Consider the following 27,595-nt stretch of genomic DNA (forward strand, 5'->3'; position numbering starts at 1 on the left):
GAAGGAGAGGAGGGAAGGGAGGGAGGAGGGAAGGAGGCAGGAAGGAAGGAAAGGGGAAGGAAGGAAGAAACGGAGGAAGGGAGGAAGGAAGAGTACTCCTCCACACAGAAGGGGGAACATTTCAGGGACAGACACAAAAGGTAAGCCCCCTCTTTTTGTCTTTCATATAGAAAAGATTAGCATTTCATGGTAGGCAATATCCATGAAAGGAACTTCATAGCTTCTGGAAGTTCTCAAGAGCCAGAGAAGGATTTGCAATAGCAATGGTGGCGGTAAAATGGACAGAGGATGAAGAAGGCATAGCTGGAGAATCTGGACAGGAGATCAGCCCACTCACTAGTACTAACTGAATTCTTAAAGCAGCTGCCAACTTCAGGCCAAAGACAGTGACCCACTCATGTTGTTCATGGTCCAGAAGACAGTTATCCTGATTTTGAAAAGATCTAAGTACCTTGGGTAAAACAGAACAAGTGTTGGAATAAATTAAACTCTCCAAGTGGAGGTGCTTCTGGAAAAGAAATGTTGAATTCACCCTGTGACCAGCCAGATCCAGGTATCTAATACTTAAAGATGCTTTCACAGACAATAACCCACTCAATCCCAGAACTGCTTTTGTGAGAGAACTGCTGTCCTGGAGAACAATATTCAGGGCCAAAACTAGGGATCCTACACTTAGAGACCACGTATGCCCCACCCACTAAGAAAAGCAGAATGATGAGGAAAATGTTCCTTAGAGGAATTTGAATCTACTAAGGAAGAGAATATTACAGGATAATTTACTGAGATTTTAATTTGTTTTGTTTTCATTGCTGTAGGACAATGAGAGCTATTTGTGTTTTACATTTTGTTTTCTCTCCCTGATTTTAAGACAGTCATCCAGGTCTTCTGTTTTCAAACTAGACTGCTTCACCAAAGCAGAAGGTTCCTGAAGAGGACATCTCTTCTAGACTTTCGTTTCGCAATGAGGGAATTCCCTATTAGGGAAAAGGAAGGGAGGCGGTATCTTTGAGGGGTAAAGAGTTTGCGAAAGAATCTTCCACTGTAAGAAAAATAGAAAAAAAAAGTAGGGAGAGAGGGAAGAAGACAGAAGTATGAAGTTTCAAGAATTAGAATAGGAACCTAACTTATTTTCTACATTTCCCCAGGGAAATAGCAGGATACAAAGAAAAACAGCCTAGCCACATGATAAACCCGAGAGGCTGATCCTTCACTCCAGGGATCCAGGCCTCAGCAAAGATTTTACGTTCAAGTATAGCACAGGCTCAACTGAGGCATCTCCCTCCAAGGAACCATCCAGGCTTGCTCAATCATCATACTGCTAGTGTAGAGTACAGCCTGAAGATCCAGAGAAGCCTTGGTGAATATCCTGCTATCTACAGGACTCTCCAGGGATCTTTTGTAACACAGTTTGGTAAGAGGTGGGAGGAACATGAGCCCCAATTTAATAATTGATAGTGACTTCACCATGAAGGGGAACTGGAGTCTGATTTAAATTTTACTTCAAAAATAAAGAAATGTGACATTTCTTCATGCTATATCACATCTGATACATTTATGCTTTGTAATGGTAAAGACAATGAGGGTTAAACAAATAAAAACCTGTTTTAACAGTATGAAAGGTAAAATGAAAGAAATGTAAAATTATATATTTGTATCTGCATCTGAATTAAATTTTATTAAATTCCATAGAGTAAACAGTATGTGATATAGTCCCACTGATGTTTATGATGTATTGACCTCATAAGTTTTACCACTCTGCATCACCAATGGCTTTTGCAAATACATAGTCTTTCCCTCCAAAACACATAACACCATCTTTCAAATAGAATTTCCATTTGTTCTTGCTTCGATGAATCTGGAGGGAGAAAAATAGTCTAAATTAATTAAATTTAGAAGTTAAAGGATCATTTATATTTCTTTGCATAGCCCATGGGACTATTCTTTCCCTAAGTTGGGACTTCATTAAAAATAAGACCTCCTCAAAACAGTTTATTCACTGATTCAGCAAATAGTTGAGTTCCTATGTGTCTACTATTATCTTAGGCACTGGAGATGTACTGGTTTTTTAAAAAGGAAAATGTATATATATATATATATACACTTTTTTTAGAGCAGGAAAACAATTTCTGTCTTTGAAGAGTTTATATTTCAGTAAGGATGGAAGAAACGAACATAATAAATACATAAACTATATAGAATATTAAAAGGTGGTAAGTGGGAGTTTCCATTGTAGTTTCAGGGTAACGAACCCAACTAGTATCCATGAGGACGCAGGTTCAATCCCTGGCCTCACTCAGAGTGTTAAGGATCCGGTGAGCTACAGTTCCAATTCAACCCCTAGCCTGGGAACTTACATATGCCATGGGTGTGGCCCTAAAAATACAAAAAAAAAAAAAAAAGGTGGTTAAGTGTTATGAAAAAATAGATCAGGAAAAGGAATATCACAAACACAGAGGTGGGGTTACAATTTTAAATAGAAGAGTCAGGGTGGGCCTGACTTGTGAGGGAACATTTGAGCAAAGACTTGGAAAGAAGATACTGACTAGAGAACATTCCAGGCCAAGGGCAGAGAAGTCCTGAGGAGGGGCCTGGATTGCTCAAGAAGAGCAAAGAGTTCAGTACATCTGCAAAGGAATAAACAGAGAGGATGTAGTTAATATTATTAGAAATGAAGAAAAAAAGTAGTGTTTCATTTCGAAGATAAAAGTCACAGTCATACACTGAGCAAGGTCAGAAAATACAGCTTATAATCTATCAGATTCTACTGGCTGTTCTTTGGATTCAATCAATCAGCCTGATACACACAAAATCAAAAACTAGAAAATTCTACTAACTTAAGAGGTAAGAAATAATACAATCAATGTGAATACCAAGTCAACCAAAAGTGACCATTTAAAAACGTATGATCTGAAACAAGAGTAAAAATTAAACCTAGTTATTGACTGCAAATAGTCAAATAGATAGTCAAATCAAGTACTAGCCTATGGCTAGTACACAGATGCATTTTATGATGTTTAAGAAAATACAAAGGATAAACCCCCTACTTGTGTGGGGGAAAAAGTCATAATGATGAAAAACTTCTTCTCTGAGTTCAACTCCCAAATTTTCACTTGCACTTATCTTTTTTTTTTTTTAATGGCCACACCCATAGCTTATGGAAGTTCCCAGGGCCTAGGACTGAATCCAAGCCACAGCTACAATAACACCAGATCCTTTAAGCCACTGCACCAGGCTAGGGATCAAACCTGCACCTCTGCAGCAACCCAAACCGCTGCAGTCAGATTCTTAAGCCACTGAGCGCAGGAATTCCTCACTTGTACTTATTTTAAGTCTTCAGGAACATAACAGTGACAACAGAATCCTTAACTCAACACAGATGATAAAATCTGACCAGAATTAGGAGAAGAATAACAGCAGCAACAAATTCACCCCAGTAGCTTTATCAAGTGACTACTTTATTCTAGAAATGCAACAATGGTTCAATATCAGGAATTTATTATTATAAAAACTATATTACCAGACGTAAGGAAACAAATCTCATAATCACCTCCAATGATGTTGAAAAAGCTTTTTCATAAAATTTTCATGCATTTTAGATTTTTTTAACTCAAAATAAGAAAGATTATGTCCTACAAACACAAGCGCGCGCACACACACACACACACACACACACACACACACACACACCCCTACCGCAACCCAAAAGCCACGACTTAGTGTTTAGTGGGAAAAATCCTGAAAGTTTTCCCACTTAAGTCAGTACATAGACAATACCACCCACTATTATCCAACTTTCCACTCCAGAGGTACTACCAAATACAATTAGACAAAAGGAAAGTATAATGGTACTAGCCAACATAATCCGACAAGAGGAAAGAACTAGAGATATAAAAATTAGAAAAAATGAAATAAATTTGCTGATACAATGACTGGATGTCTAAAAACATAAGATAATCAATTTACAATGACTAAGTAAGAATTCAGGGAGCTTCTGTTGTGGCGCAGCAGAAACAAATCCAACTAGGAACCATGAGGTTTTGGGTCCAATCCCTGGCCTCGCTCAGTGGTTTAAGGATCCAGTGTTGCAGTGAGCTGTGGTGTAGGTCGCAGATGCAGCTCGGATCTGGCGTTGCTGTGGCTCTGGCCGTGGCCGGCAGCAACTGCTCCGATTAGACTCCTAGCCTGTGAACCTCCATATGCTATAGGTGCGGCCCTAGAAAAAGAAAAGACAAAAAACAAAACAAAAAAAAAACAATTTCAGTACTAATGTAAAATTTAATACACAGAAATTCACAGCCTTCACATATACAAGCAATAGCTAAAAGATGTCAAGGAAGAGCCCAATTACACACAGTAACAAAAGGGATAACATAGCTAGAATAAATTTTAAAATACTTGATCTACTGGCACTGTTCTCCCCCCCCCCTTTTTTTTCCTTTTCTTTTTTTCTTTTTAGGGCCACACCTGTGGTATATGGAAACTCCCAGGCTATGGGTCAAATCGGAGCTGCAGCTGTGGGCCTATGCCACATCTGCAACCTACACCACAGCTTGTGGCAATGCCAGGTCCCTAATCCAATAAGTGAGGTCAGGGATCAAACCCACATCCTCATGGATACTAGTAGGATTCTTAACCTGCTGAGCCACAACAGGAACTCTCTACTGGCATCATTCAATGCCCTATCTTCTTTGAAATAGTTTCCTCAGTTGGCTTCTAGAACATTCCTGGCTTTCCATATGACTCTTTAGACACTCCTTAGCTTTCTTTACTGATTCCTCCTTCTTTCTCACCTCTCAGTTTTACAGTGTAACAGGACTGTTTTTTGTTTGTTTGTTTTGGTACCAGGACTCTTCTTTCTGCTTATAGTCACTCTCCTGGTAATCTGATCTAACTCCCCAAAATGTATCTACCTCACACCTCTCCCTTCAACTCAGATTCTCATTCAATTGCTTCAGAACCTCTCCCTGAATGTCCAGTAAACACTCCAAACAAGTTTAAAATGAGGACATTGATATACTCTCTCCCAAACCTCACAGTCTTCCCCATCTCAGTGGGGAACGGCCACTCATTCTCATTCAGGTCAAAAATCTTACAGACAATCTTTACACCTCCTACTCATGCCACATAGCCAGATCCCTCAGTAAATATTAATTCTACCTACAAAGCAAATTCATATTCCAACCACTTCTACCACTTCCACTACTACAGTTACCTTTGTCTAAGCCACCGTCCTCTCTCATTTAGATTAATATGTCCCATGATTAGTTCCCTATTTTCACCCATATCCCACTTTATCTACTCTAACCAGGGTAGCCAGAGTGGCCCTGTTAAAAATACAAGCCTCATATCATTTCTATGCTAAAAACTCTCCAATGACTCCCCATTCAAAAATAATGTCCTCAAAATGGACTATAAGATCCTACTCTTCTCCTCACTTACTGCTCTGGTCTCATTGTTCCCTGAACACTCAGGTACTCTTCTACCTTAGGACCTAGATATTTATTGTTCCCTGGTCTGACATAATTACATCAAATATCCTCATGGTTCATTCTCCTACTCCCTTTAGATTTTTATCCTATCATGCTCTCAGTAAGACCTCTCCTGGACATGACATTCAAAATTGCAACCTGTTCCTCCTTAACATCATTAAAACACCAAATTTTATTAATTTAATGTGCTCTCAATAAAAACATCAGCAGGGTTTGTTTTGAACCAGACAAGCTTATTCTTAAGTCAATACAGAGAAATAAACAAGAATATCCAGGAAAAGTCTGGAAAAGAATATGGTGAAGAAGTAGTACCCTCCCAGATATTAAAAACCTCAATAATTAAATCAATGCAGCACAGGCTAATGGACAAACCAATGGAACAAAACAGAAAGTCAAGAGGTATACTCAAAATATAGAAATTTAGTCAATAATGAAGGAATCATTCTCCTAACAGTGGAGACAAAACAGACTTTCCAATAAGCAATGTTAGGAAAACTGCTGCCACTTGGGGAAAAAAGTTAGAACCATATGTCACATTCTATACCAAGATAAATACTCCCAATCAATTAGGACTTACATTTTTTAAAAGAAACCAAAAAAATACCAGAAGACAACATGCATGAATCCCTTTAAAATCCCAAGGTAAGAAAGAACTTTCTATTTATGATTCAAAATTCAGAAGCCATAAAAATAAAGGCTGAAAAATTCAGTATGAAAGAAAAGGCACTGAAAGCAAACAACTGAGGAAAAAGTATTTCTGCACATACCAAGGGCTAATCTCCCCAAAATAATACAGAGCTCCCAGAAATGAATAAATTGACCAGCAAGCTAATTTTTAAAACATAGACAAAAGTTATGAACAAGAATTTCACATAAAGGTAAACACAAATGGCTCATAAACACAGGAAAATTTAAAATTTCACCAAGATACCATTTTTCGTCTTTCATAACAGCAAAGAATCCAAATGTTTTATTACATTCCCCTGGCAAGGCTGCAGGAAAAGAAGTACTCTCAAACGTTGTAATAGGAATATAAACTGGAATATCCCCTAGAGAGCATTTTGACAATATCTAACCAAATACATTTTCCCTTTGACCCAGTAATCCCACTTCTGGAGATTGATTTAACAAATAAAATTGTACACATATGAAATGTTTTGTGTACATGGTCATTCAGCAGAAATAACTGAAAAATAACTCAAATATTCATCACCAGGGGACTGGTTAAGTAAATTTTAGTAATTCCACAATGAAATATTACACAATTATAAAAATATTAGCACAAAGCTCTCCAAGATATATTGTTAATCTCCTTAAAAGACAGGTACAGGAGTTCCCGTCATGGCGCAGTGGTTAACGAATCCGACTAGGAACCATGAGGTTGCGGGTTCGATCCCTGCCCTTGCTCAGTGGGTTAACGATCCGGCGTTGCCGTGAGCTGTGGTGTAGGTTGCAGACGCGGCTCGGATCCCGCGTTGCTGTGGCTCTGGCGTAGGCCTGTGGCTACAGCTCCGATTAGACCCCTAGCCGGGGAACCTCCATATGCCACAGGAGCGGCCCAAAGAAATAGCAAAAAGACCAAAAAAAAAAAAAAAAAAAAAAAAGACAGGTACAAAATACTATGTTGTCTATGCTGCCTTTTTAGGCTTTACTTAAATAAAGAGACCCTAAATATATTAACTATACTAAAAAATGAACAAAAAACAAAACAAAAAACCCTAGTTCTTCTCAAAGTTTAATGACCACGCAAATCACCTAGGAGTCCTATTAAAATGCACATACTGACAACCTACAGAATGGGAGAAAATAGTTGCAAATGACGCAACTGACAAGGGCTTAATCTCCAAAATATACAAACAGCTCATATAACTCAGCTGCAAAAAAAAAAAAAAAAAAAAAAATTCGAAAAATGGGCCGAAGACCTAAATAGACATTTTGCCAAAGAAAACATATGGATGGCCAACCGGCATTGCTCAATGCTCAACATCACTAATTATTAGAGAAATGCAAATCCAAACTACAATGAGATACCACTTCACACTAGTCAGAATGGCCACCATTAGTAAGTCTACAAATAACAAATGCTGGAGAGGGTGTAGAGAAAAGAGAACCCTCCTACACTGTTGATGGGAATGTAAATTGGTACAACCACTATGGAAAACAGTATGAGGTACCTCAGAAAACTAAATATAGAACTCCTATATGATCCAGCAATCCCACTCCTGGGCATATATCCAAACAAAACTTTCCTTGAAAAAGATGCATGTACCCATACATTCATTGCAGCACTATTCACAATAGCCAAGACATGGAAACAACCTAAATGTCCATCAACAGGTGAATGGATTAAGAAGCTGTGGTACATATACACAATGGAATACTAATCAGCCATTAAAAAGAACCAAATAATGCCATCTGCACCAACTTGAATGGAACTAGAGACTGTCATACTAAGAGAAGTAAGTCAGAAAGGCAAGGACAAATACCGTATGATATCGCATATCTGAAATATAATATATAGCACAAATGAACCAATCTAAAGAAAAGAAACAAACTCATGGACTTAGAGAACAGACTTGTGGTTGCCAAGGGGGGAGGGAGTGGGATGGACTGGAATTTGGGGTTAGTAGATGCAAACTATTGCATTTGGAGTGGATAAGCAATGAGGTCCTGCTGTATAGCACAGGGAACTACATCCAATCACTTGCAATGGAACATAATGGAGGATAATGTGAGAAAAAGAATGTGTATATATGTATAACTGGGTCACTCTGCTGTACAGCAGAAATTGCCAGAACACTGTAAATCAACTGTAATTTAAAAAAAAAAAATTTTAAGTGAAACCGGAAAAAAATGCACACCAGGACTCTGGGGTAAGAGTCAAAATTCCTCATTTTGAATACTCTCCAGGGGAACTAATGCTACTAGCCTTCAAAACGCACTAAATAGTAAAGCTCTTACAAGACTACTACTGATGTTTGCCAATTTACTTGAGTCTAATTATATTTAATACTTCTTGAAACAAGTCAACTAGTACCCCTACTAGGAAGTTAATTCTCATAAAAATGCACTGTAACAGTGGTCCCCCTACCCCCCACTTTGATCATAGATATAGTCTCTTTGCTAGCTATCTTCTGACTTCATTACTCCTTTCAAAAACTTTTCAGTGATTCCCCAGTGCCTGGGTTTCCATTAAAATGTTTAGCACTGTTTTTAAAATATTCGCTAATTAGAGTGCCCTCAAAGAACTAGATTTGTTAACACTATATAATATTACTCTTTCTATCTACACCACATGCTGTTGTAAGAAGCAAAAGACAACATATAAGAAAATACTTCGAAAAATATAAAGCACTATGTATTAATTACAAGCTACTTCCCACAATGGAGTACAACAAAGGCTACTGTATCCATAATGGTCTAGAAAAATTCTTTGTGACTCTATGCAATACATATATAATTTAGTGCCTTATAGTGCAACACACTGTTTACAGAAGCTAATACACTGTTTATAAGGAACCAAAATAAGTTTTAAACTAAGACCAATCCCTTTTCTATTACCTATTCCTTCTTATGCTTATGTTCATCAGCATCTAAATTGTCATTTTCTATCTATAAAAAACATTATAGAGAGAAAACGATCTTATTTTTAGAGAAGAGAATTTATTTTTACAGCAATTCAAAATACTATCCATTGTCCCGAGTATATAGAAATTGTTACTGAAAAAAAGTCAAGAATATAAATATTCACTAGTCATCAGGGAAATGCAAATCAAAACCATGAGATACCACCTCACACCCACTGAGATGGCTAGAATCAAAAAGTTATGGAGTTCCCGTCGTGCCGCAGCAGAAACGAATCCGACTAGGAACCATAAGGTTGTTGGTTTGATCGCTGGCCTCACTCAGTGGGTTAAGGATGCAGTGTTGCGGTGAGCTGTGGTGTAGGTCACAGACATTGCTCGGATCTAGCATTGATGTGGCTCTGGCATAGGCTGGCAGCAACAGCTCCAATTAGACCCCTAGACTGGGAACCTCCATATGCCAGGGGTGCAGCCCTAAAAGGATGAACGACCGAAAAAAAAAAAGTCATAACACATGTTAGTGAGAATGTGAAGCAATCTAAATCCTTATACACCACTGATGGGAATAAAAAATGGTGCAGCCACTTTGGAAAATAGTGTGGTAGTCTGTCTTATTACCATATGACACAGAAACACCACTCCTAGGTACAAACCTAAAGAAATGAAAATAACATTTCACAAAAAACATGTACAGGAATATTTACAGCAGCATTATTCATCACAGCCAAAGGTGGAAATAACTCAAATATCCCTCAACACATGAATGAATACACAAAAAATGTTATATCCATTCAGTGGACTAGTAGTATTCATCAACAAAAAAGGAATAAAAGAAGTGTTATAAGCTATGATATGGATGAATCTTGAAATACTGAAGTTAAAAAGAAGTCATAAAAGACCACATATTACCCGATTTCTTTCATATAAATCTCTGAAATAGGGAAATATAAAATGACAGAAAGTGTATTAGTGGTTCCTTCCTACTGGGGATGGGAGGAAATGGAGCAATATGGGGGTGGGTACTAAAGGGTATGGGCTTTTTTTCTGAGGCGATGAAAATTTTCCAAAATTGATGATGTTAATGGTTGCGCATATCCATAAATATACCAAAAAAACCCATTGAGTTGTACAATATTTTAAATGTACAATTTGCAATGAGATTCTGCTGTACTGCCCAAGGAACTATATCTGATTACTTGTGATGGAATATGATGGAGGATAATATGAAAAAAATAATGTATAGATATGTATAACTGGGCCATTTGTCTGTACAACATAAACTGACAGAATACTGTAAATCAACTATGATAAAAAAATTAAAAAATAAAGTGTATAATTCAACTTGTTTTGTATAGTATGTGAATTATATATTTAAAATGCTTAAAAATGTAAATATGAATGAGGGACAAAAAACTGACCAGTTTACTATATAATCGCAGTTATAGTATTTAAAAAAATTTTTAAAGCAGTATTACATTTTAGTTACTAAACTTTAATTGCTACTAACTTAATTTCTAGGCGTCAAACCTGAGAGACACCTTCAACTCCTCCTTACCAATCACTTTCTAATGTCCAACTAACCACCAACTCCCAATGATTTTTCCATCATAATCCCTAACTCTTCCCTGTTCTATGCCCCCATTGTTGGTCTGGGCTCTGTTACTTTACCCGCAATCTCTGTTCTTCTTCTCTCTGTTCTTCTTCTTATCTGGCTCTTCCAAATTAGCAAACAATGCCAGTTCTTAAACCCAATTACAACTTTCTCTACGTCATCCTCAGAAGGCTAATGTCCATCATCAAGTCAAGTAAGAATTTCTCCTTTCAGGATTCTGGATTTTCTAATCTGCTCCCACCTCTGTCCCAACCCAGCCTCATTTCCTAATACAATCAAAAGAAAACACTTCATTCAAGGCAGAGCTTCACTGTCCCTTATACTTTCTACATGGGTTCATTTCTCTGCCTTTTATCAAGCTATTCTACTCTGAATGCCTACTCTCCACTCTTATCTATGTGCTACAAATCATTCAAGACCTATTTCAAAGCCTCACATCACCCATGATAGATTTGTGAGAACTCCAACTACAATTGATTTCCTGCATTTCCTAGCCACTTTTAGGACTTATTGTCTGTGCCACATATCTTAGCATTTGATTTACATGCTACTCATCTTAGCATCTAATTTATATGCCCTGAATTTCAGTATTTGATTTACCTGTCACATATTTTAGCTTTTGATTTACCTACCATCTTATTTTATGCCATTCCATTATTCTATACAGAAACATCTTGCTTCATTAAGACGGTAACCTCCTTAAGATAAGGACTACCATGTATCACTGAGACCACACTGCACAATGTTAGACCCAAAATACACCCCCAAAATTTACAACATTAATTAGATACTTTGAGATGAATTTAACTAAATAACTCATAATCGTATTTCCCATTATTTTCCTTATCTTTCTATTATAGTGCAATTAATAAACCCCAAGTCTAAAAGGTGAATACAATACCTTGTCATACTGACAGACAATTACATTATCCGTGTCAAACAGGTCTGGCACATCCTGCTCACTAACATCATCTCCAGAATCTAAAGGGTCCTAAAGACAAAAGATAGTCACATTAAGGAATTGCATGATGCTCTGAATTTTTTACAGATAGAGGGCCAAATTCTGTCTATCCAAGTACATAGAATAGTATTGTACTTAAAAGTCAAACAATATGAGTTTGAATCCCAGTATAGCCACTCAATAACCACAAGACTTTAGGCAAGTTACTAGAAATCCTCATATCTCAGTTTCCTCATTTGCAAAATAAGGACAGTAATGAGACCCATAGGGCAGTAATAGTGTTAACAAAAATGTAAGGCAGATAAGATTTAGTATGGTACCTACCATATATGTAACACCACCATAAACAATAATTAATATTGCTTACATGATTTTTTTTTTTTTTTTGCTTTTTAGGGCCGCAACTGTAGCATATGGAAGTTCCCAGGCTAGAGGTTGAATTCGAGTTGCAGCTGCCGATCTACACTACAGCCACCACAAGGAGGGACCCAAGCCACCAAAAGGAGGGAGTCTGCAACCTACACCACAGCTCACAGCAATGCTGGATCCTTAACCCACTGAGTGAGGCTAGGGATCAAACCCACATACTCATGGATACTAGTTGGGCTCGTTACTGCTAAGCCACAATGGGAACTCCCTACATGCTTCTTAGTCACATTCCACAAAGGTTTACTGTGTTTATTAGGATCAGAGAAAATACAATATGCTCTACCCCGACTGTCTTCTCTACCTCCACTCTTAACCCTTAAGCTTCCCAATATCTCTAGTTAAGACCAACAAATATAGTAGCTGATTCCTAATTACTTAATACTGATTTAAATTACAGTTTAAGATTTAAAGTTTTTGTTTGTTTGCTTTTTTTTTTTTTTAATCTTTTTGTCCTTGTTAGGGCCACACCTGTGGCATATGGAGGTTCCCAGGCTGGGGGTCTAATCAGAGCTGTAGCCGTTGGCCTATATCACAGCCACAGCAACACCAGATCCAAGCCACATCTGCAACCTACACCACAGCTCAGGGCAACGCCAGATCCTTAACCCACTGAGCGAGGCCAGGGATCGAACCCACAACCTCATGGTTCCTAGTTGGACTCGTTTCTGCTGTGCCACAACGGGAACTCCAAGATTTAAAGTTTAAATTGTAGTATACAAACAAGTCTCACTTTAAAGACTAAAGACAAGATTACTCTTAATTATTATTTTTCTTGGTTCCAAAGTATACTAAAGTACAAGTGTTACAGATTTTAAAAATTTTCAACTCAAAAGTGATTCTCACCTCTTCCACAAGGTCTGTTTGGGGGTCTTCATTATCACTACTGTTGGCAGTTGAATCTTCATTTGATATACTGCCAGCTTCTTCTTCAAGTACCTTCAGGTCCCCTGCATCAATAATCCCTAGAAATTCATTCTCATCCACATCTCTTGTACTTCCTATTTCATCATTGGAAGATGTATCTCCGGTTCCATCTATCTGAATTATCTCATTAATATCATTATCAGTTACCTGAATACTTAAATCCATCTGAGAGTTAGAATCCTAAAAAAAGAAAGAAATATAATAAAAGTTTTTTAGGTCAAACAATGTGTATAAAACACCAAAGATGCATAAGACAAAATTACTTAAACATTTCAAAAGTGGCCACTTAAAACATATTTCTTTCCTTTATGATTCCTGATTTTAAATTTTAGAACACTCCTAGCATTCCTAGGTAATATGGGAATGACTTTTAAGTTGTAAATAAAGTAAACCCACTTATAGTCATACACAGACAGAAAATGAGTTGATTGCTTTCATATAATATTAACCAGTTCTTATATATACTACTTTAAATTTATATAACACCTATTATATTAGATTTTAACAATTTTAACTTAAACAATAATTCAATCAAGTAGAAAGGACAAGTGATATCATGCTCAATGGATAAGTAAAAAACATAAAGCATTGTACTAACTAGAATAAACCAAACACTCGGAGTTCCCCTCGTGGCTCAGTGGTTAATGAATCTGACTAGGAACCATGAGGTTGTGGGTTCGATCCCTGGCCTCGCTCAGTGGGTTAAGGATCCGGCGTTGCTGTGAGCAGTGGTGTAGGTTGCAGACGTGGCTCGGATCCCATGTTGCTGTGGCTCTGGTGTAGGCTGGTGGCTACAGCTTCGATTAGACCCCTAGCCTGGGAACCTCCATATGCCACGGGAAGCAGCCCTAGAAAAAGAATAAATAAATAAATAAATAAATAAATAAATAAACAAACAAACCAAACACAAAAAGACAAATATAAATCTTAACAGACAGAACTGAAAAGAGAAATAGACAAATCCACAATTATAATTGGACAATTCAACATTCCTCTCTCAGTAATCAATACAAAAAGTAAACTGAAATTCTGTAAGAATATAGAAGACCTAAATAATATACTCAACCAACTGAACCCAATTGGCACTTATAGAATACTCTGCCCCCAAACAGCCAAATGCACATTCTTTTCAAGAGCATGAAGAATGTTCACCAAATGGACCATATGCTGAGTCATTAAATAAACCTCAACAAATTTAACACACACAAAGTATGTTCTCCTAGCACAAAGGAGTTAAACCAGAAATCAGTAATAGGAAGATTTGGAAAATCTCCAAATACTTACAAATTAAACATCACATTTCTAAATACTCATGGGTCAAAGAATAAAACAAAGGAAATTAAAGCATAACTTTAGTTGAATGTAAACAAAAATACTACATCCCAAAACCTGAGTTGTAGCTAAAGCCGTATCTAGAGGGAATTTTATAGCATTATACAATTATATTTTAAAAGAAACAAGTCTTGAATCAATGGCCTAAAATTCCACCTTAGGAAACTAGAAAGAGAAGAACAAATTAAGCTCATAGCAAACACAGAATAAAGATAAAAAGAAAGATACATGAAACTGAGAACAGAAAGAAAGTCAATCAAACCAAAAGTTCATTCCTTGAAAAGATAAATGAAAATGAAAAAAAATCTAGCCAGACTGACAAAAAAAGAAAGGAAGCAAGTTAACAGTATTAGTTATTAAGGAAGGGATGTCACCATAGATCTCAAGGATATTAAAAGGAAAATGAAATGGTTTTATATCATTTGAGCTGCTATAACAAAATACCATAGGCTAAGTGGCTTATTAACAATAAAAAATTATTTTTCAAAGTTGTAGAGGCTGGGAAGTCCAAAATCAAGACGCCAGTAGATTCATTACCTGGTGAGAGCCCACTTTCTGCTTCACAGATGATGACTTTTCACTGTCTTCAATATGGTAAAGGCACTAGGGAGCCCTATGGGGTCTCTTTTAAGGCAGCTAATCCCATTAATGAAAGCTCCACCCTCATGACCTAATCACCTCCCAAAGGCCCCACCTCCTAATTACCACCACCTTTGGGGGTTAGGATTTGAACATACAAATTTGGAGGTTTCATAAACAGACTGATTTAAGTCAATTTACAAAAATTACATGGCTATATAGTAACAATAAATAATTAGAAACTGAAATTTTAAAACATTACTATTTAAAGCAGCAAGAGAAAAGCAACTCATCACATACAAGGGATCTTCAGTGAGATAACAAGCAGATTACTCACCAGAAACTTTGAAAGCCAAAAGCCAGTGGTATGATCTGTATTTAAAGTGTTGAGAGAAAAGACTGAACTGAGAATTCTTTATCTGGGAAACTGTCTTGTAAATAAGGCATTTCCAGATAAAAGTTCAAGAAGTTTATTACCACTAGATCTACCTACAATAAATACTAAAGAGTCCTCTAAATTGACATGAAGGAAGTCAGACAGTAACCTGAAGCCACACAAAAATAAGTTCTCTGATAAGGGTAAATGCAATGACAAATATAAAAACCAGCATTATCATAATTTTAGTTTATCTACTTTTTATTCCTCTATGAGATGTAAGAATCAAAAGCATAAAATTATAAATATAAATTTATATTAAGGAATACATAATATATAAAGATGTAACTTGGGACATCAATAATATAAAGTGGGGAAGGGTGGAGCTGAAAAGGAGTAGAGTTTTTTATATGAAATTAATGTTTGAACTGTTATCACTTCAAATTAGATTATTATGACTTAATATGCTATAAGTAATCTCCATCATAAACACAAAGAAAATATCTATAGAGTACACACAAAAGGAAGTGAGAAAGGAATCAAATGCGTCATTACAAAAATATCAACTATGCACAAAAGAATGTGGTAAGGGAAGAAATGAGGAAAAAAGCTAAAAGACACACAGAAAACAACAAAATGGCAAGAGTAAGTCCTCCCCTATCAGTATTTACTTTAAGTATAAATGGATTAAACTCTCCAATCAAAAGAGACAGATTGGAAGAATGGATAAAAACAAGTTTCCAACTATATGCTGTCTACAAGAGGCTCACCTTGGATTTAAGGACACACATAGGTTGAAAGTAAAACAATGAAAAGAGACATTGCATACAAATAGTAACCAAAGGAGTTGGGATAGCTATGCTACTATCAGACAAACACTACTATTACCTAAAACAGCATTACACAGAACAAAGAAAAACATTCTATAATGATAAAAGAATTCACCAAGAAGCTATAATAATTACAAACATATATGCACCAAACATCAGAGCTCCTGAATATATGCAACAAAAAGGGAGAAAACAAAAAGGAAGGAAAGGAGGAAGGAAGGAAAGAAGAAAGAAAGAAACTTTACTACAGATTTTATAGAAATAAAAGGAATTATAAAAGAATACTATGAGTAACTGTATGCTAACAAATTGGAAAACCTAGACGAAATGAACAAATTCCTAAAAAAAAAAAACCCCACAGTCTACCAAGATTGTATCATGAAGAAAGAGAAAATATTATTACTAAGCCCATAACCAGTAATGAGATTGAATTAGTCATCAAAAACCTCTCAACAAAGAAATGCCCAAGACCAAAGGGGCATTCAGTCTAGATGTTTGGTGGAACTAGATAATTCAGAGTTCCCATCGTGGCACAGCGGAAACAAATCCAACTAGGAACCATGAGGTTGCAGGTTCTATCCCTGGCCTCTCTCGTTGCGGTGAGCTGCAGTGTAGGTCGAAGAAGCAGCTCAGATCCTGCATTGCTGTGGCTGTGGTGTAGGCCGGTAGCTACAGCTCCAATTGGACCCCTAGCCTCCAATTGGACCCCTAGCCTCCATATGCCGTGGACGTGGCCTTAAAAAGAAAGGAAAAAAAAAAAAAAAAAAAAGAACTAGAGAATTCTACCAAACATTCAAAGAAGAATTAACACCAATCCTCAAAAATCCTCAAAAAAATACTAATAGAATTCAACAGCATATTAAAAGGATTACATATCATAACCAAGTGAGAGTTATTCCTGAAATGCAAAAGTGGTTCAACATATTAAAAATCAATGTAATACAGCACATTAAGAGAATGAAGAGGGAAAAAACCCATACCATCACCTAAATAAATGAAGAAAAAGCATTTGACATAATTCAACATCCCTTCATGATTTAAAAGAACACTTGGAGTTCCCGTTGTGGCTCAACAGTAGTGAACCCAACTAGTATCTATGAGGATGTGGGTTTGGTCCCTGGCCTCACTCAGTGCCTTAAGGATCCGGCATTGATGTGAGCTGTGGTATAGGTCACAGATGTAGCTCAGATCTGGGCACTGCTGTGGCTGTGGTGTAGACTGGCAGCTTCTGCTCCAATTCGACCCCAAGCTTGGGAATTTCCATGTACCATAGGAAATTAAATAATTAATACCCTGAAGATACTGACACTAGGCGTTCCCTTCGTGGTGCAGTGGAAACGAATCCGACTAGGAACTATGAGGTTGCGGGTTCAATCCCTGGCCTCACTCAGTGGGTTAAGGATCCAGCATTGCTGTGGCTCTGGTGTAGGCCAGCAGCTACAGCTCCAATTAGACCTCCATATGCCACAGATGTGGTCCTACAACGACAAAAAGACAAAAAAATATATATATATACATATATATATATAGATACTACTCAAAGCCATCTAAGATTCAACACAATCCCTATCAAAATCCAAATGACATTTTTGGCACAAACAGAATAACCCATCTTGAAATTCATACAGAATCTCAAGGGGCCTTGAATAACCAAAACAATCTTGAAAAAGATACAAATTGAAGGTCTCATCCTGATTTCAAAGCTTACTATAAAACTACAGTAGTCAAAAGAGTTTATTTGCATAAAAACAGACAATAGACAAATGGAATAGAACAGAGAGCTTAGAAATAAACACTCTCATATATGCTCAAATGATTCTCAACAAGAGTGACAAGACCATTCAATGGGGAAAGGACAATCTTTTCAACAAATGCTGCTGGGAAAACTAAAATACCTACATACAAATAATGAAACTCGACTCTTACCTCACATCATATACAAAAATTAACTCAAAATGGAGTAAAAACTTAAACCCAAGAGCTAAAATTATACAACTCTTAGAAAAAAATCATAGGGGAGACTCTTCATGACATTACATTTGAAAATGATTTCATAGATCAAAAGTACAGACAAAAAAAAGAAAAAAGAAAAAAATAGACAAAATGAACTTCATCAAAATTAAAAACCTTTGTGCATCAAAGAACACTATAAAAAAGTGAAAAGGTGGCATTCCTTTCTTGGCTCAGTAGAAACAAATCTGACTAGGATCCATGAGGATGCAGGTTCGATCCCTGGCCTCACTCACTCCGTAGGTTAAGGATCCTATCCAGCATTGCTGTGGTACAGGTTGCATACCTGGCTCAGATCTGGCATTGCTGTGGCTGTGGTATAGGCTAGCCACTACAGCTCCAATTCAACCCCTAGCCTGGGAACCTCCAAATGCCATGGGTGCAGCCCTAAAAAGAAAAAAAAAGTGAAAAGGTAACCCACAAAATGGGAGAAAGTATTTGCAAATCACATATGATAAGGAATTAATATTCAGAATATATATATAAAGATCTACATGCAACAATAAAATGAAAAACATGATTTTTAAATGTGCAAAGGGCTTAAATAGACATTTCTCCAAAGAAAATAGAGAAATGGCGTAGTCTATAACACAATACACAAAAATAAACTCAAAATGGATTAAGGACCTAAATGTAAGGCCAGACACTATAAAACTCCTAGAGGAAAACATAGGTAGAACACTATTTGACATAAATCAGAGCAATATCTTATTTGATCCACCTCCTAGGATAGAAAATAAAAACAAAAATAAACCAACGTGACCTAATTAAACTCAAAAGGAAACCATAAAAAAATGGACAACCCACAGAATGGGAGAAAATTTTTGCAAACAAAGTTATCAACAAGAGATTAACCTCCAAAATACACAAAGATCTCATGGAGTTTTATATCAAAAAACAAAAAACCCAATCAAAAGTTGGGCAGAAGATCTAAATAGAATTTCTCCAAAGAAGACAGATAACCAAAAAATATATGAAAAGATGCTCAACATCACAAATTATTAGAGAAACACAAATAAAAACTACAGTGAAGTATCATCTCACACCAGTCAGAATGGCCATCATTAAAAAGTCTACAAACAATAAATGCTGACAAGGGTGTGGAGAAGAGGGAACCCTCCTACATTGTTGGTGGGAATGTAAACTAGTGCAACCACTATGGATGACAGCATGGAGTTTCCTTAAAAAACTAAATAGAGAATTATCATACGATCCAGCAATCCCACTCCTAAGCATATATTCAGAGAAAACTCTATTTCTAAAAGATACATACACCCCAATGTTCACTGCAACACTATTTACAATAGTCACAACATGGAAGCAACCAAAATATCCATCAACAGAGGAACAGATAAAGATGTGGTATATATAAACAATGGAATATTACTCAGCCATAAAAAGAATGAAATAATGCCATTTGTAGCAACATGGATGGACCTGAGATTATCATACTAAGTGAACTAAGACAGAGAAAGACAAATATCACGATATCACTTACGTGTAAAATCTAATACAAAAAAAACTTACAGATTTCGAAACCAATCTTACAGTTACCACAAGTAAAACCACTGTGGGGAGGGAAAAATTGGGAGGGTGGGAATTATGTATACACACTACTGCATAAAATAAATGATTAATGAGAACCTATAATATAGCACAGGAAAATCTACTCAAAAGTTTGTAATAACCTATACTGGAAAAATAATGAATATATTTATATGTATGACTGATTCACTTTGCTGTACACCTGAAACTAATACATTATAAGCCAACTATACTGCAGTAAAATTAAATTAAAAAAGAAAATATACAAATGGCATTAAGCACATGAAAAGATGTTCAATGTCACTAGTCATTAAGGAAATGGAAATCAAAAACTGAGTAAGACACCACCTTATACCCATTAGGATGGCAATTATTAAAGAAAAAAAAAACAGAAAATAAGTGCTGGTGAGGATATGGAGAAATTGTACACTGCTGGTGAAAATGTAAAATGACGCAGCCTCTATGGAACGTTATGTATGGTAGGTGCTTTAAAAACTAAAAATAGAACTGCTAAATGATCCAGCAATTCCACATCTAGCTATATATTGTATATACTATGGCTATAATTGAAAGCAGGGACTGAAGAAGATATTTGTGCACTCAAGTTTACAGCAGCATTAATCACAACTGTCAAAAGGTATAAGCAACCCAAGTGTTCACAGAAAGATGGATAAACAAAACATGGTATATACATACAATGGAATGTTATTTAAGCATAAAAAGGACAATTCTAATATGCTACAACATGGATGAACACTGAAGACATTATGCTAAGTGAAAAGGGACCCAAAATAACAAATACTATCTGACCTACTTATTTGAGATACCTAAAGTAGTCAAATTCATGGAGACAGCAAGTAGAATGGTGGCTCCCAGGGGCTGAGGTGAGAGAGGAATGAGGAGTTACTGTTTAACGGGCATGGAGTTTTAATTTGGGAAAATAAAAATGTTCTGGAGATGGATGGTGGTGACAGTTGCACAACAGTGTGAATGCACTTAATGACACTGAACTGTACAATAAAAAAAATGGTCAAAAGGTAAATTTTTACCACAAAAGAAAAAAATAGACAAAATCAATAGTGCTAATAAACTGACGAGAAGGTGGTAAAACTGATAGAGAGTGCTAGTAGCAGGAAAAACTGGTATAATCGCTTTTGAAAATATTGTGGCAATGTATTTCAAGAACCATGGACATCTTTACAATTTTTTTCCCTCTGATCCTACCTTTGAGAGGGTATTTTTAAAAGTAATGCAGATGAAGCTTAAAAATATAAAGTTGTTTTTCTTTTTTAAATTTTATTATTATTATTATTATTATTATTATTATTATTAAGCCATGGCCATAGCATGTGGAAGTTCTCAGGCCAGGGATTGAACCCAAGCCACAGCAGTGACAACACCAAATCCTTAACTGCTAGGCCACCAAGGAACTCCTATGTTGTTTTTTTAATATTATTTATAACACCACCCCAAACCATGAAATACTTAGATAAAAATATAACAGAATATGTGCGATATATCTATGCTGAAAACTATAAAACATTAATAAAAGTTAAAGACCTAAATAAAAGATGTATCAATGAAATGGAGGACTGTGAAGATGTCAATTCTCCCCTTATTAATCTATAGATCCAACAAAACCCAAATCAGAATCCCAGCAGCTTTTTTTCTATAAAAACTGATATGGTCATTCTAACATTTACTTGGAACAGCAAATAATTAAAATTACCAAAATAACTTTGAAAAAGAACAGAATTAAGAAACCTACACTCTCTGATGTCCAGACTTATTACAAAGCTACCATAATCAAGACAATGTAGTGCCAGTGAAAAGACACATGAATTAACGAAACAGAGTAAAAGTCCAGAAGTAAACCAACAACACATATGATAATTGGTTTTCATTAAAAGTGAACATGCTTCAGGGAGTTCCCAATGTAGCTCAGCAGTAGCGAACCTGACTAGTATCCATGAGAACATAGGTTCGAACCTTGGCCTTGCTCAATGGGTTAAGGATCTGGTGTTGCCATGAGCTGTGGTGTGGTTCCCTTGGCTTGGTTCCCGCATTGTTATGGCTGTAGTATAGGCCAGCTGATACAGCTCCAATTAGTTCCCTAGCCTAGGAACTTCCATATGCACAGGCACAGCCCTAAAAAGACCAAAAAAAAAAAAAAAAAAAAGAAAAAGAAAAAAAAAAGTGAACATGTTTTAGATACTCAGTGTACTTTGGGCAACTCAATGGAGACAGGGTAGTCTTTTCAGGAAGTAATGCTAAAACTGAACATCCACATGACTCACACCCCAAAAAAACTAAATCCTAACCTTGAACTATATACAAAAATTAACCCAAAATGGATCACAGTCCTAAATATAAAATCCACAAAATTTTTAGAAGCATTAGATGATCTTCTCAACCTTTGGTTAAATAAGACACATTACAAAGGAAAAAAGAATAAATTAACCTTCATCAAAATCACAAACTACTCTCCAAAAGACAGCGTTAAACAGCAAGGATGTGAAGCAACTGCAAATCTTACCCATTTCTAGCAGAAATTTACAGTCCACCATTGCTGGTGGGAATACCACCACTCTGGAAATGAGTTTGGCAGTTTCTTATAAGCACACAGGGGTCATATGATCTAGAAATCCCAACTCCCAGGTATTTACTCAAAATAAAGGAAAATCTAAGTCCACACCAAAACAAAAAAAACCAACCAAAAAAAACCCTACAAACCCCACACATGAGGGAGTTCCCATCGTGGCTCAGTGGTTAACGAATCCGACTAGGAACCATGAGGTTGCGGGTTCGGTCCCTGCCCTTGCTCAGTGGGTTAACGATCCAGCGTTGCCGTGAGCTGTGGTGTAGGTTGCAGACGCGACTCGGATCGCGTTGCTGTGACTCTGGCGTAGGCCAGTGGCTACAGCTCCGATTAGACCCCTAGCCTGGGAACCTCCATATGACGCAGGAGTGGCCCAAGAAATGGCAAAAAGATTAAAAAAAAAAAAAAAAAAAAAAAAAACCCATACATGAATGTTTTTAGGGCCTTTAATCACAAATGCCCAAAATGGATAAATCCAAATGTGCAAATGTTGAACTGGTGAATAGATGAACAAATTATGGTACAATGCAATATACTAATATACGTTAAAACATGGATGAATCTCAAATATACCATGTTACATTTACATACTGCATGATTTCATTTGTTCGACATTTTGCCAAAAGTAAGCCTAACCAAAATAAAACAGATCTGTGAGTGATTGCCACAGACCAGAGGTGGAGGGAGGGTACTGACCTCAAAGTGGCCTGAGAGACCTCTTTGGGGTGATGTGGAAATATTCTCTCAGTTGTGGTAGTGGTTATGTAACTGCAGTGTTTTGTCAAAATTCATATTGTACATCTAAAAACTATATTTTAGGTGAATTTTATTGCATGTAAATTTAACCCCCAAAAATCTGAATATTATGAAAAGTAAATTAGGTTAAGGTTAGTCCTGGACCTAAACCACATGCTGGGATCAGCTTATTTTAATAGCAACAAGTACTGAAAACCTTAAACCACAAGATCTTCTTTACAAAATGAATCAGAGCTTTTATGGTCTTTACCACATTAGTATAAGCTCCTTTAGAAATATTAAAAGATTCCAGGACTCTTGCAGTTGAATTTATGTAGCATCACCCTATTTTACTTATTGATGGGATCTTCTTTATTCTAGGAAAAGGTAAATCTAAATTTAGTATCATTAACTGCAAAAGAGTCTTGTCATTCTCAACTTCTTTCTTCAGAAGCAGTTCCACCAGCCATCAGAAAGTTCATATGATTACCTGACTCCAATCTCTTTTTCCAAGATGGTAGTTTGACCAAAATAGCCAGCAGTTTTATAGCAACATCCATAGTTGCTACTGTAGGCTGATGTGTAGAAAGACTTAAGCCTTTTAGATAGCCAAACACCCACTACATAGATTAGTGAACTTCCCCAAGTCAAACTGTTACAAGGAAGTTTTAATTCTCTCAAAAAAAAAGTAAATGTCTCTCCAAGGATCAATCATGGGCTTCAAATATTGTCCTTTAAAAAGCCACTATAAATAAAAAAACAGCAACAATCCAAAAAATAAATAAATAAATTTTATGTGGAAAGACAAAAAATAAATAAAAAGCCACTAAAAAATTTGCATAAATAATTTAACATTTTCCCCACACTATTTGACAAATGTTTTAGAAAAGACAATAATTCAATACATTCACTCTAATGTATTTGAGTTTCATGACAGCCAACAAAACTTCACTTAGAATTATGGGCTGTCTTGGCACCAATGTATACCATGTGCTAAAAGAGATACAGCAGTGCTCTCTCTACTGAAGCAACAAAACCATGTGTCTCCAAGCACTTAAGGGGTTCTTTCAGTATAGACAGTACCAAATTTTTTTAGCAAAATATTTCATTATTACAAAGTCAGTTTCCAGGTTCCAAAAAAGGTCTCACAACATAAGAATTTTTTAATTGTGCCGACGTGCAAATAATGATTAAAATCAGGTGCTGACTGCCCTGAGAAGCACTATATTTTTATCCTGCTGAATGTTAAAGAAAAGTTACTGCTGATTATTCTGTGGATTCTGGCTGACCATGGAGAGATGTCAAGAGTTCTGGTGCAGATGAGGCACTGCTTTGCTTTTCTTGCTCTGCTCTAAAACAAACCAGCTCAATGATTTCCAAGATTCTCAGCTTCACCAATTTCTTTTCCATTGCATATGGCTTCTATGGCTGGGTATCATAAGCAAATGTATAGGATGCTTCAAGATAGAGCTTTGTTTGCCAAATCCAGCTTCCAACCTTTTCAATTTACACTTTCCTCTAATGAAGAACAATATTTTTCCAATGGCTGGTAAAGACTGAGAGAACTTCACATCCATATGTGGGGATATACATAAAACAGGACAAACTTAAGGTATAAAATACTTTCTTTTCTCATTTTCAAACTCTGTGAAAATCTTATTGCCTATAATCATAATGTCAGGGTACATCTTCTTTTCTTAAGGGGAACTTAATCCAGATATCTACCATAACATGATGCCAATAATGAGTATATATATTACCTCACCATGTACAGTGTATCCCATGCCACTCTACTCTCATTTGGCATGAAATATACTCAAATATACTTTGACAAACACAAAAGAAAAGTTATTTTGTTAAATTGACCTTTTTCCTTTAAAAAATTTTTTTTAAAAATCACAAATCTGGTTTAAAAATCTGATTTAGTGATATAAATTTAGAAGTAGCATTAGTGACTCAAAATACATCTGCTCAATTAACTGAATCATGAATTCAAGTAACTACTAATATATTTTATATTTTAGAGGAATATCAGAATGGATTTAGAAGAAAACTAAAAGCTCTTACTTAAAGTTATATATTCTCTAATCCCATCACTGCATCCATTTTTTCATTCTTACATTGATTTTGAGCTAGATCAGTGGTCCTTATGTTACATATTACATCTTATATCACATATACTAATATGTGATTGTTCTACATATTACAGTCACCTCAGAAAACTTTAACACTAATGAGTGGACCTCACTCCAGATCAATTAGCTCCAAATTCCTTGGGGCAGATCCGAATTTTTTTTAAAGCCCCAATAATTCTACTATTTAGCCAGAGTTAAGAACTGTTGAACCAAATAAACATAAATCCTGTTTCACTATTAAAAGTTTATATTCCAGTATATATATGTTTGTGTATACACACACACACACACACTCTTAGGTTTTGGGGATACAAAGATTAATAAAATATACCTCTCAATGCACACAGGACATTTTAACCTATCTTTTAACTACATTATGACAGACATATATGCTTAAGGTGCTAAGATAACACAGAAGAGATATACCTGACCTAATAATGAAAGGGAGGAGGAGTAGATAGAAAGGTATTAAAGTAAGATTTCTGGAGGAAGTAATAAATGCATATGTAGGAATTAGCCAGAAGGAAGGTTGGTGGGAGAAGAACCAGGCACAAAGCAGAGGGGATAGCAAAGCCAAGAGAGGCAGGAAACAACAAAGTTAGCACAGAAAATTGCTCAATTTGTTGTTCCCAATAAAGTCGTTGGCATCAAGTAAAAAAAAAGAGTAACTATGAAGCTCTAGCAGAGAAAGAACATAGGGGTCCTTGCATTCACATTAAGAATACTGACCTAAAACAAACTACCAGATATTTCTCAGGCAAAAGTAGGTTTATTCAGGATGAACACAGATTTGGGGTGTGCAACCATGGCGAGCCACGTGCATATACCCTCAAGGGAAGAAAGTTTGTAGAGAGAGGAAAAGGAAGTTGGAGGGGCTACAGCAAACAAAGTCCCTAGCTTTTTTTTTTTTTTTTTTTTTTTTTTTGTCTTTTCTGGTGCAGCACCCATGGCATATGGAGGTTCCCAGGCCAGGGGTGGAATAGGAGCTGTAGCCACAGGCCTATGGCAGAGCCACAGCAATGCCAGATCCAAGCCACCTACCTATACCACAGCTCATGGCAATGCCAGAGGCTTAACCCACTGAGCAAGGCCAAGGATCGAACCCACAACCTCATGGTTCCTGGTCAGATACATTAACCACTGAGCCACGACAGGAACTCCCAAAAGTCCCTAGCTTTTCATTGGCTAAATTTTTGTTTGGAAAGGAGAGGGGTCCTTCTTCCAGTTGGGCTCTGCTATTGTCACAGGGCATAAAAGCACCCCCTTCAGGGAATCCCAACTCTATTTAATTGAGCTTTCTGTTTATTAACTTTTGTACAGGGAGCTTAAATTTTATCCTGTAGGTAATGGGCAGCCAGTGACATGTTAAGCAGGCTGCATGTTGGATAAATCTATGGTAGCCATGAGGAGTAGAGATCACAGCTGATGTGCACTGAGTTCCTACCATGTGCCATGCAGTACACTGCTGAGCACTGCACATAACCCTCCTACCACCACAATTCTATGGTAGATATTATTACCTGTATTTTACAGATGAAGAAACAGTAACTTGCCCAAGTCATGTAGTTATTAAGGGATGGAGAAGGGATTCAAAACATTTCTGATCCCTGAAGCTTTTAACCTCTAGGATGGATGGATTGGGAAGAGTGGAGTAAGAAACAGCAAAGACTACAGGCTAATAAATCAGTTAGAAACTGTATTATCCTGAATGAGAAACAATGGGCAATGGCAGCTGGGGTGGAGAAGAGGAAACAGATTCCAGAAATACTTAGCTTTAAAAGTTGTCAAAAATTATATAATTCAGCCTTTAAAAAGAATGAAATTCTTACATATGTTATAACAAGAATGAACCCTGAAAATATGTTAAGTAAAATATGACAATCACAAAAATACATATACTGTATGATACCACTTATGAGGTATCTGAGTAGTCAAATTCATAAACAGAAAGTAGAATAGAAGTTACCAGGACTGAAGAGAGGGGATAATGGAGAATTACTGCTAAATGGGTACAGAATTTCAGTTTGGGATGATTAGAAAGTTCTAGACATGGATAGTAGTGATGGTTACACAACAATGAACGTACTTAATGCCACTGAACTGTACACCTAAAAATGGTTAAAATGGTCAATTTTATGTGATACAGTGGACCATCGAACAAAACAGGTTTGAAATGTGCACATGTGCTTATATGTGGATTTTTTTCAATAAATACGTTCTACAAGATCTGCAGTTAGTTGAATCTATAGATGTGGAACCATGGATACAGAGGGTTGACTATTAAGTTATATGCAGATTTTCCACTGTGTAGGGCTTGGCATCCATAATCCCTGAACTGTTCAAGATCCACTGTATATATTTTACTATTTTTTAAATAATTTTTAAAAAGCACATGATATAAGGAGAATAAGGGGGGAAAGGGCCAAAAGATCATTAAAGTCCTTAGCTTAGGAGA

At 36.4% G+C, this 27,595-nt stretch overlaps 2 protein-coding genes across 5 annotated transcripts in view; one reads left to right on the forward strand and one right to left on the reverse strand.

The window, feature by feature from the left end:
• Positions 1 to 2,816, forward strand: part of LHCGR (luteinizing hormone/choriogonadotropin receptor) — a 71,723-nt gene extending 68,907 nt beyond the window's left edge. The window contains exon 11 of the mRNA XM_085015925.1: positions 1,146 to 2,816. Within this exon, the coding sequence (XP_084872051.1) occupies positions 1,146 to 1,203 (58 nt within the window). The 3' untranslated portion in view covers positions 1,204 to 2,816. The remainder of the gene's footprint in view (positions 1 to 1,145) is intronic.
• The window catches only part of GTF2A1L (general transcription factor IIA subunit 1 like), an 85,370-nt gene that overhangs the window by 40,883 nt on the left and 16,892 nt on the right, over positions 1 to 27,595 (reverse strand). For 2 of the 4 annotated variants that reach the window (XM_085019351.1, XM_085019349.1), the window contains 3 exons: positions 12,919 to 13,179; positions 11,587 to 11,676; positions 1,649 to 1,855 (listed from right to left, as the gene is read on the reverse strand). In XM_085019351.1, the coding sequence (XP_084875477.1) occupies positions 1,748 to 1,855; positions 11,587 to 11,676; positions 12,919 to 13,179 (459 nt within the window). In that variant the 3' untranslated portion in view covers positions 1,649 to 1,747. Of the gene's footprint in view, positions 1 to 1,648; positions 2,625 to 11,586; positions 11,677 to 12,918; positions 13,180 to 27,595 lie in introns of those variants that run through there. The other 2 variants (XM_085019350.1, XM_085019348.1) reach the window with 2 other exon arrangements.

Source organism: Sus scrofa, chromosome 3 (assembly GCF_054392235.1).
Source record: "Sus scrofa isolate SSC_HxYL_T2T_F1_AM1 chromosome 3, Sscrofa_HxYL_maternal_Yorkshire_Landrace_v2.0, whole genome shotgun sequence".
Lineage (NCBI taxonomy): Eukaryota > Metazoa > Chordata > Mammalia > Artiodactyla > Suidae > Sus > Sus scrofa.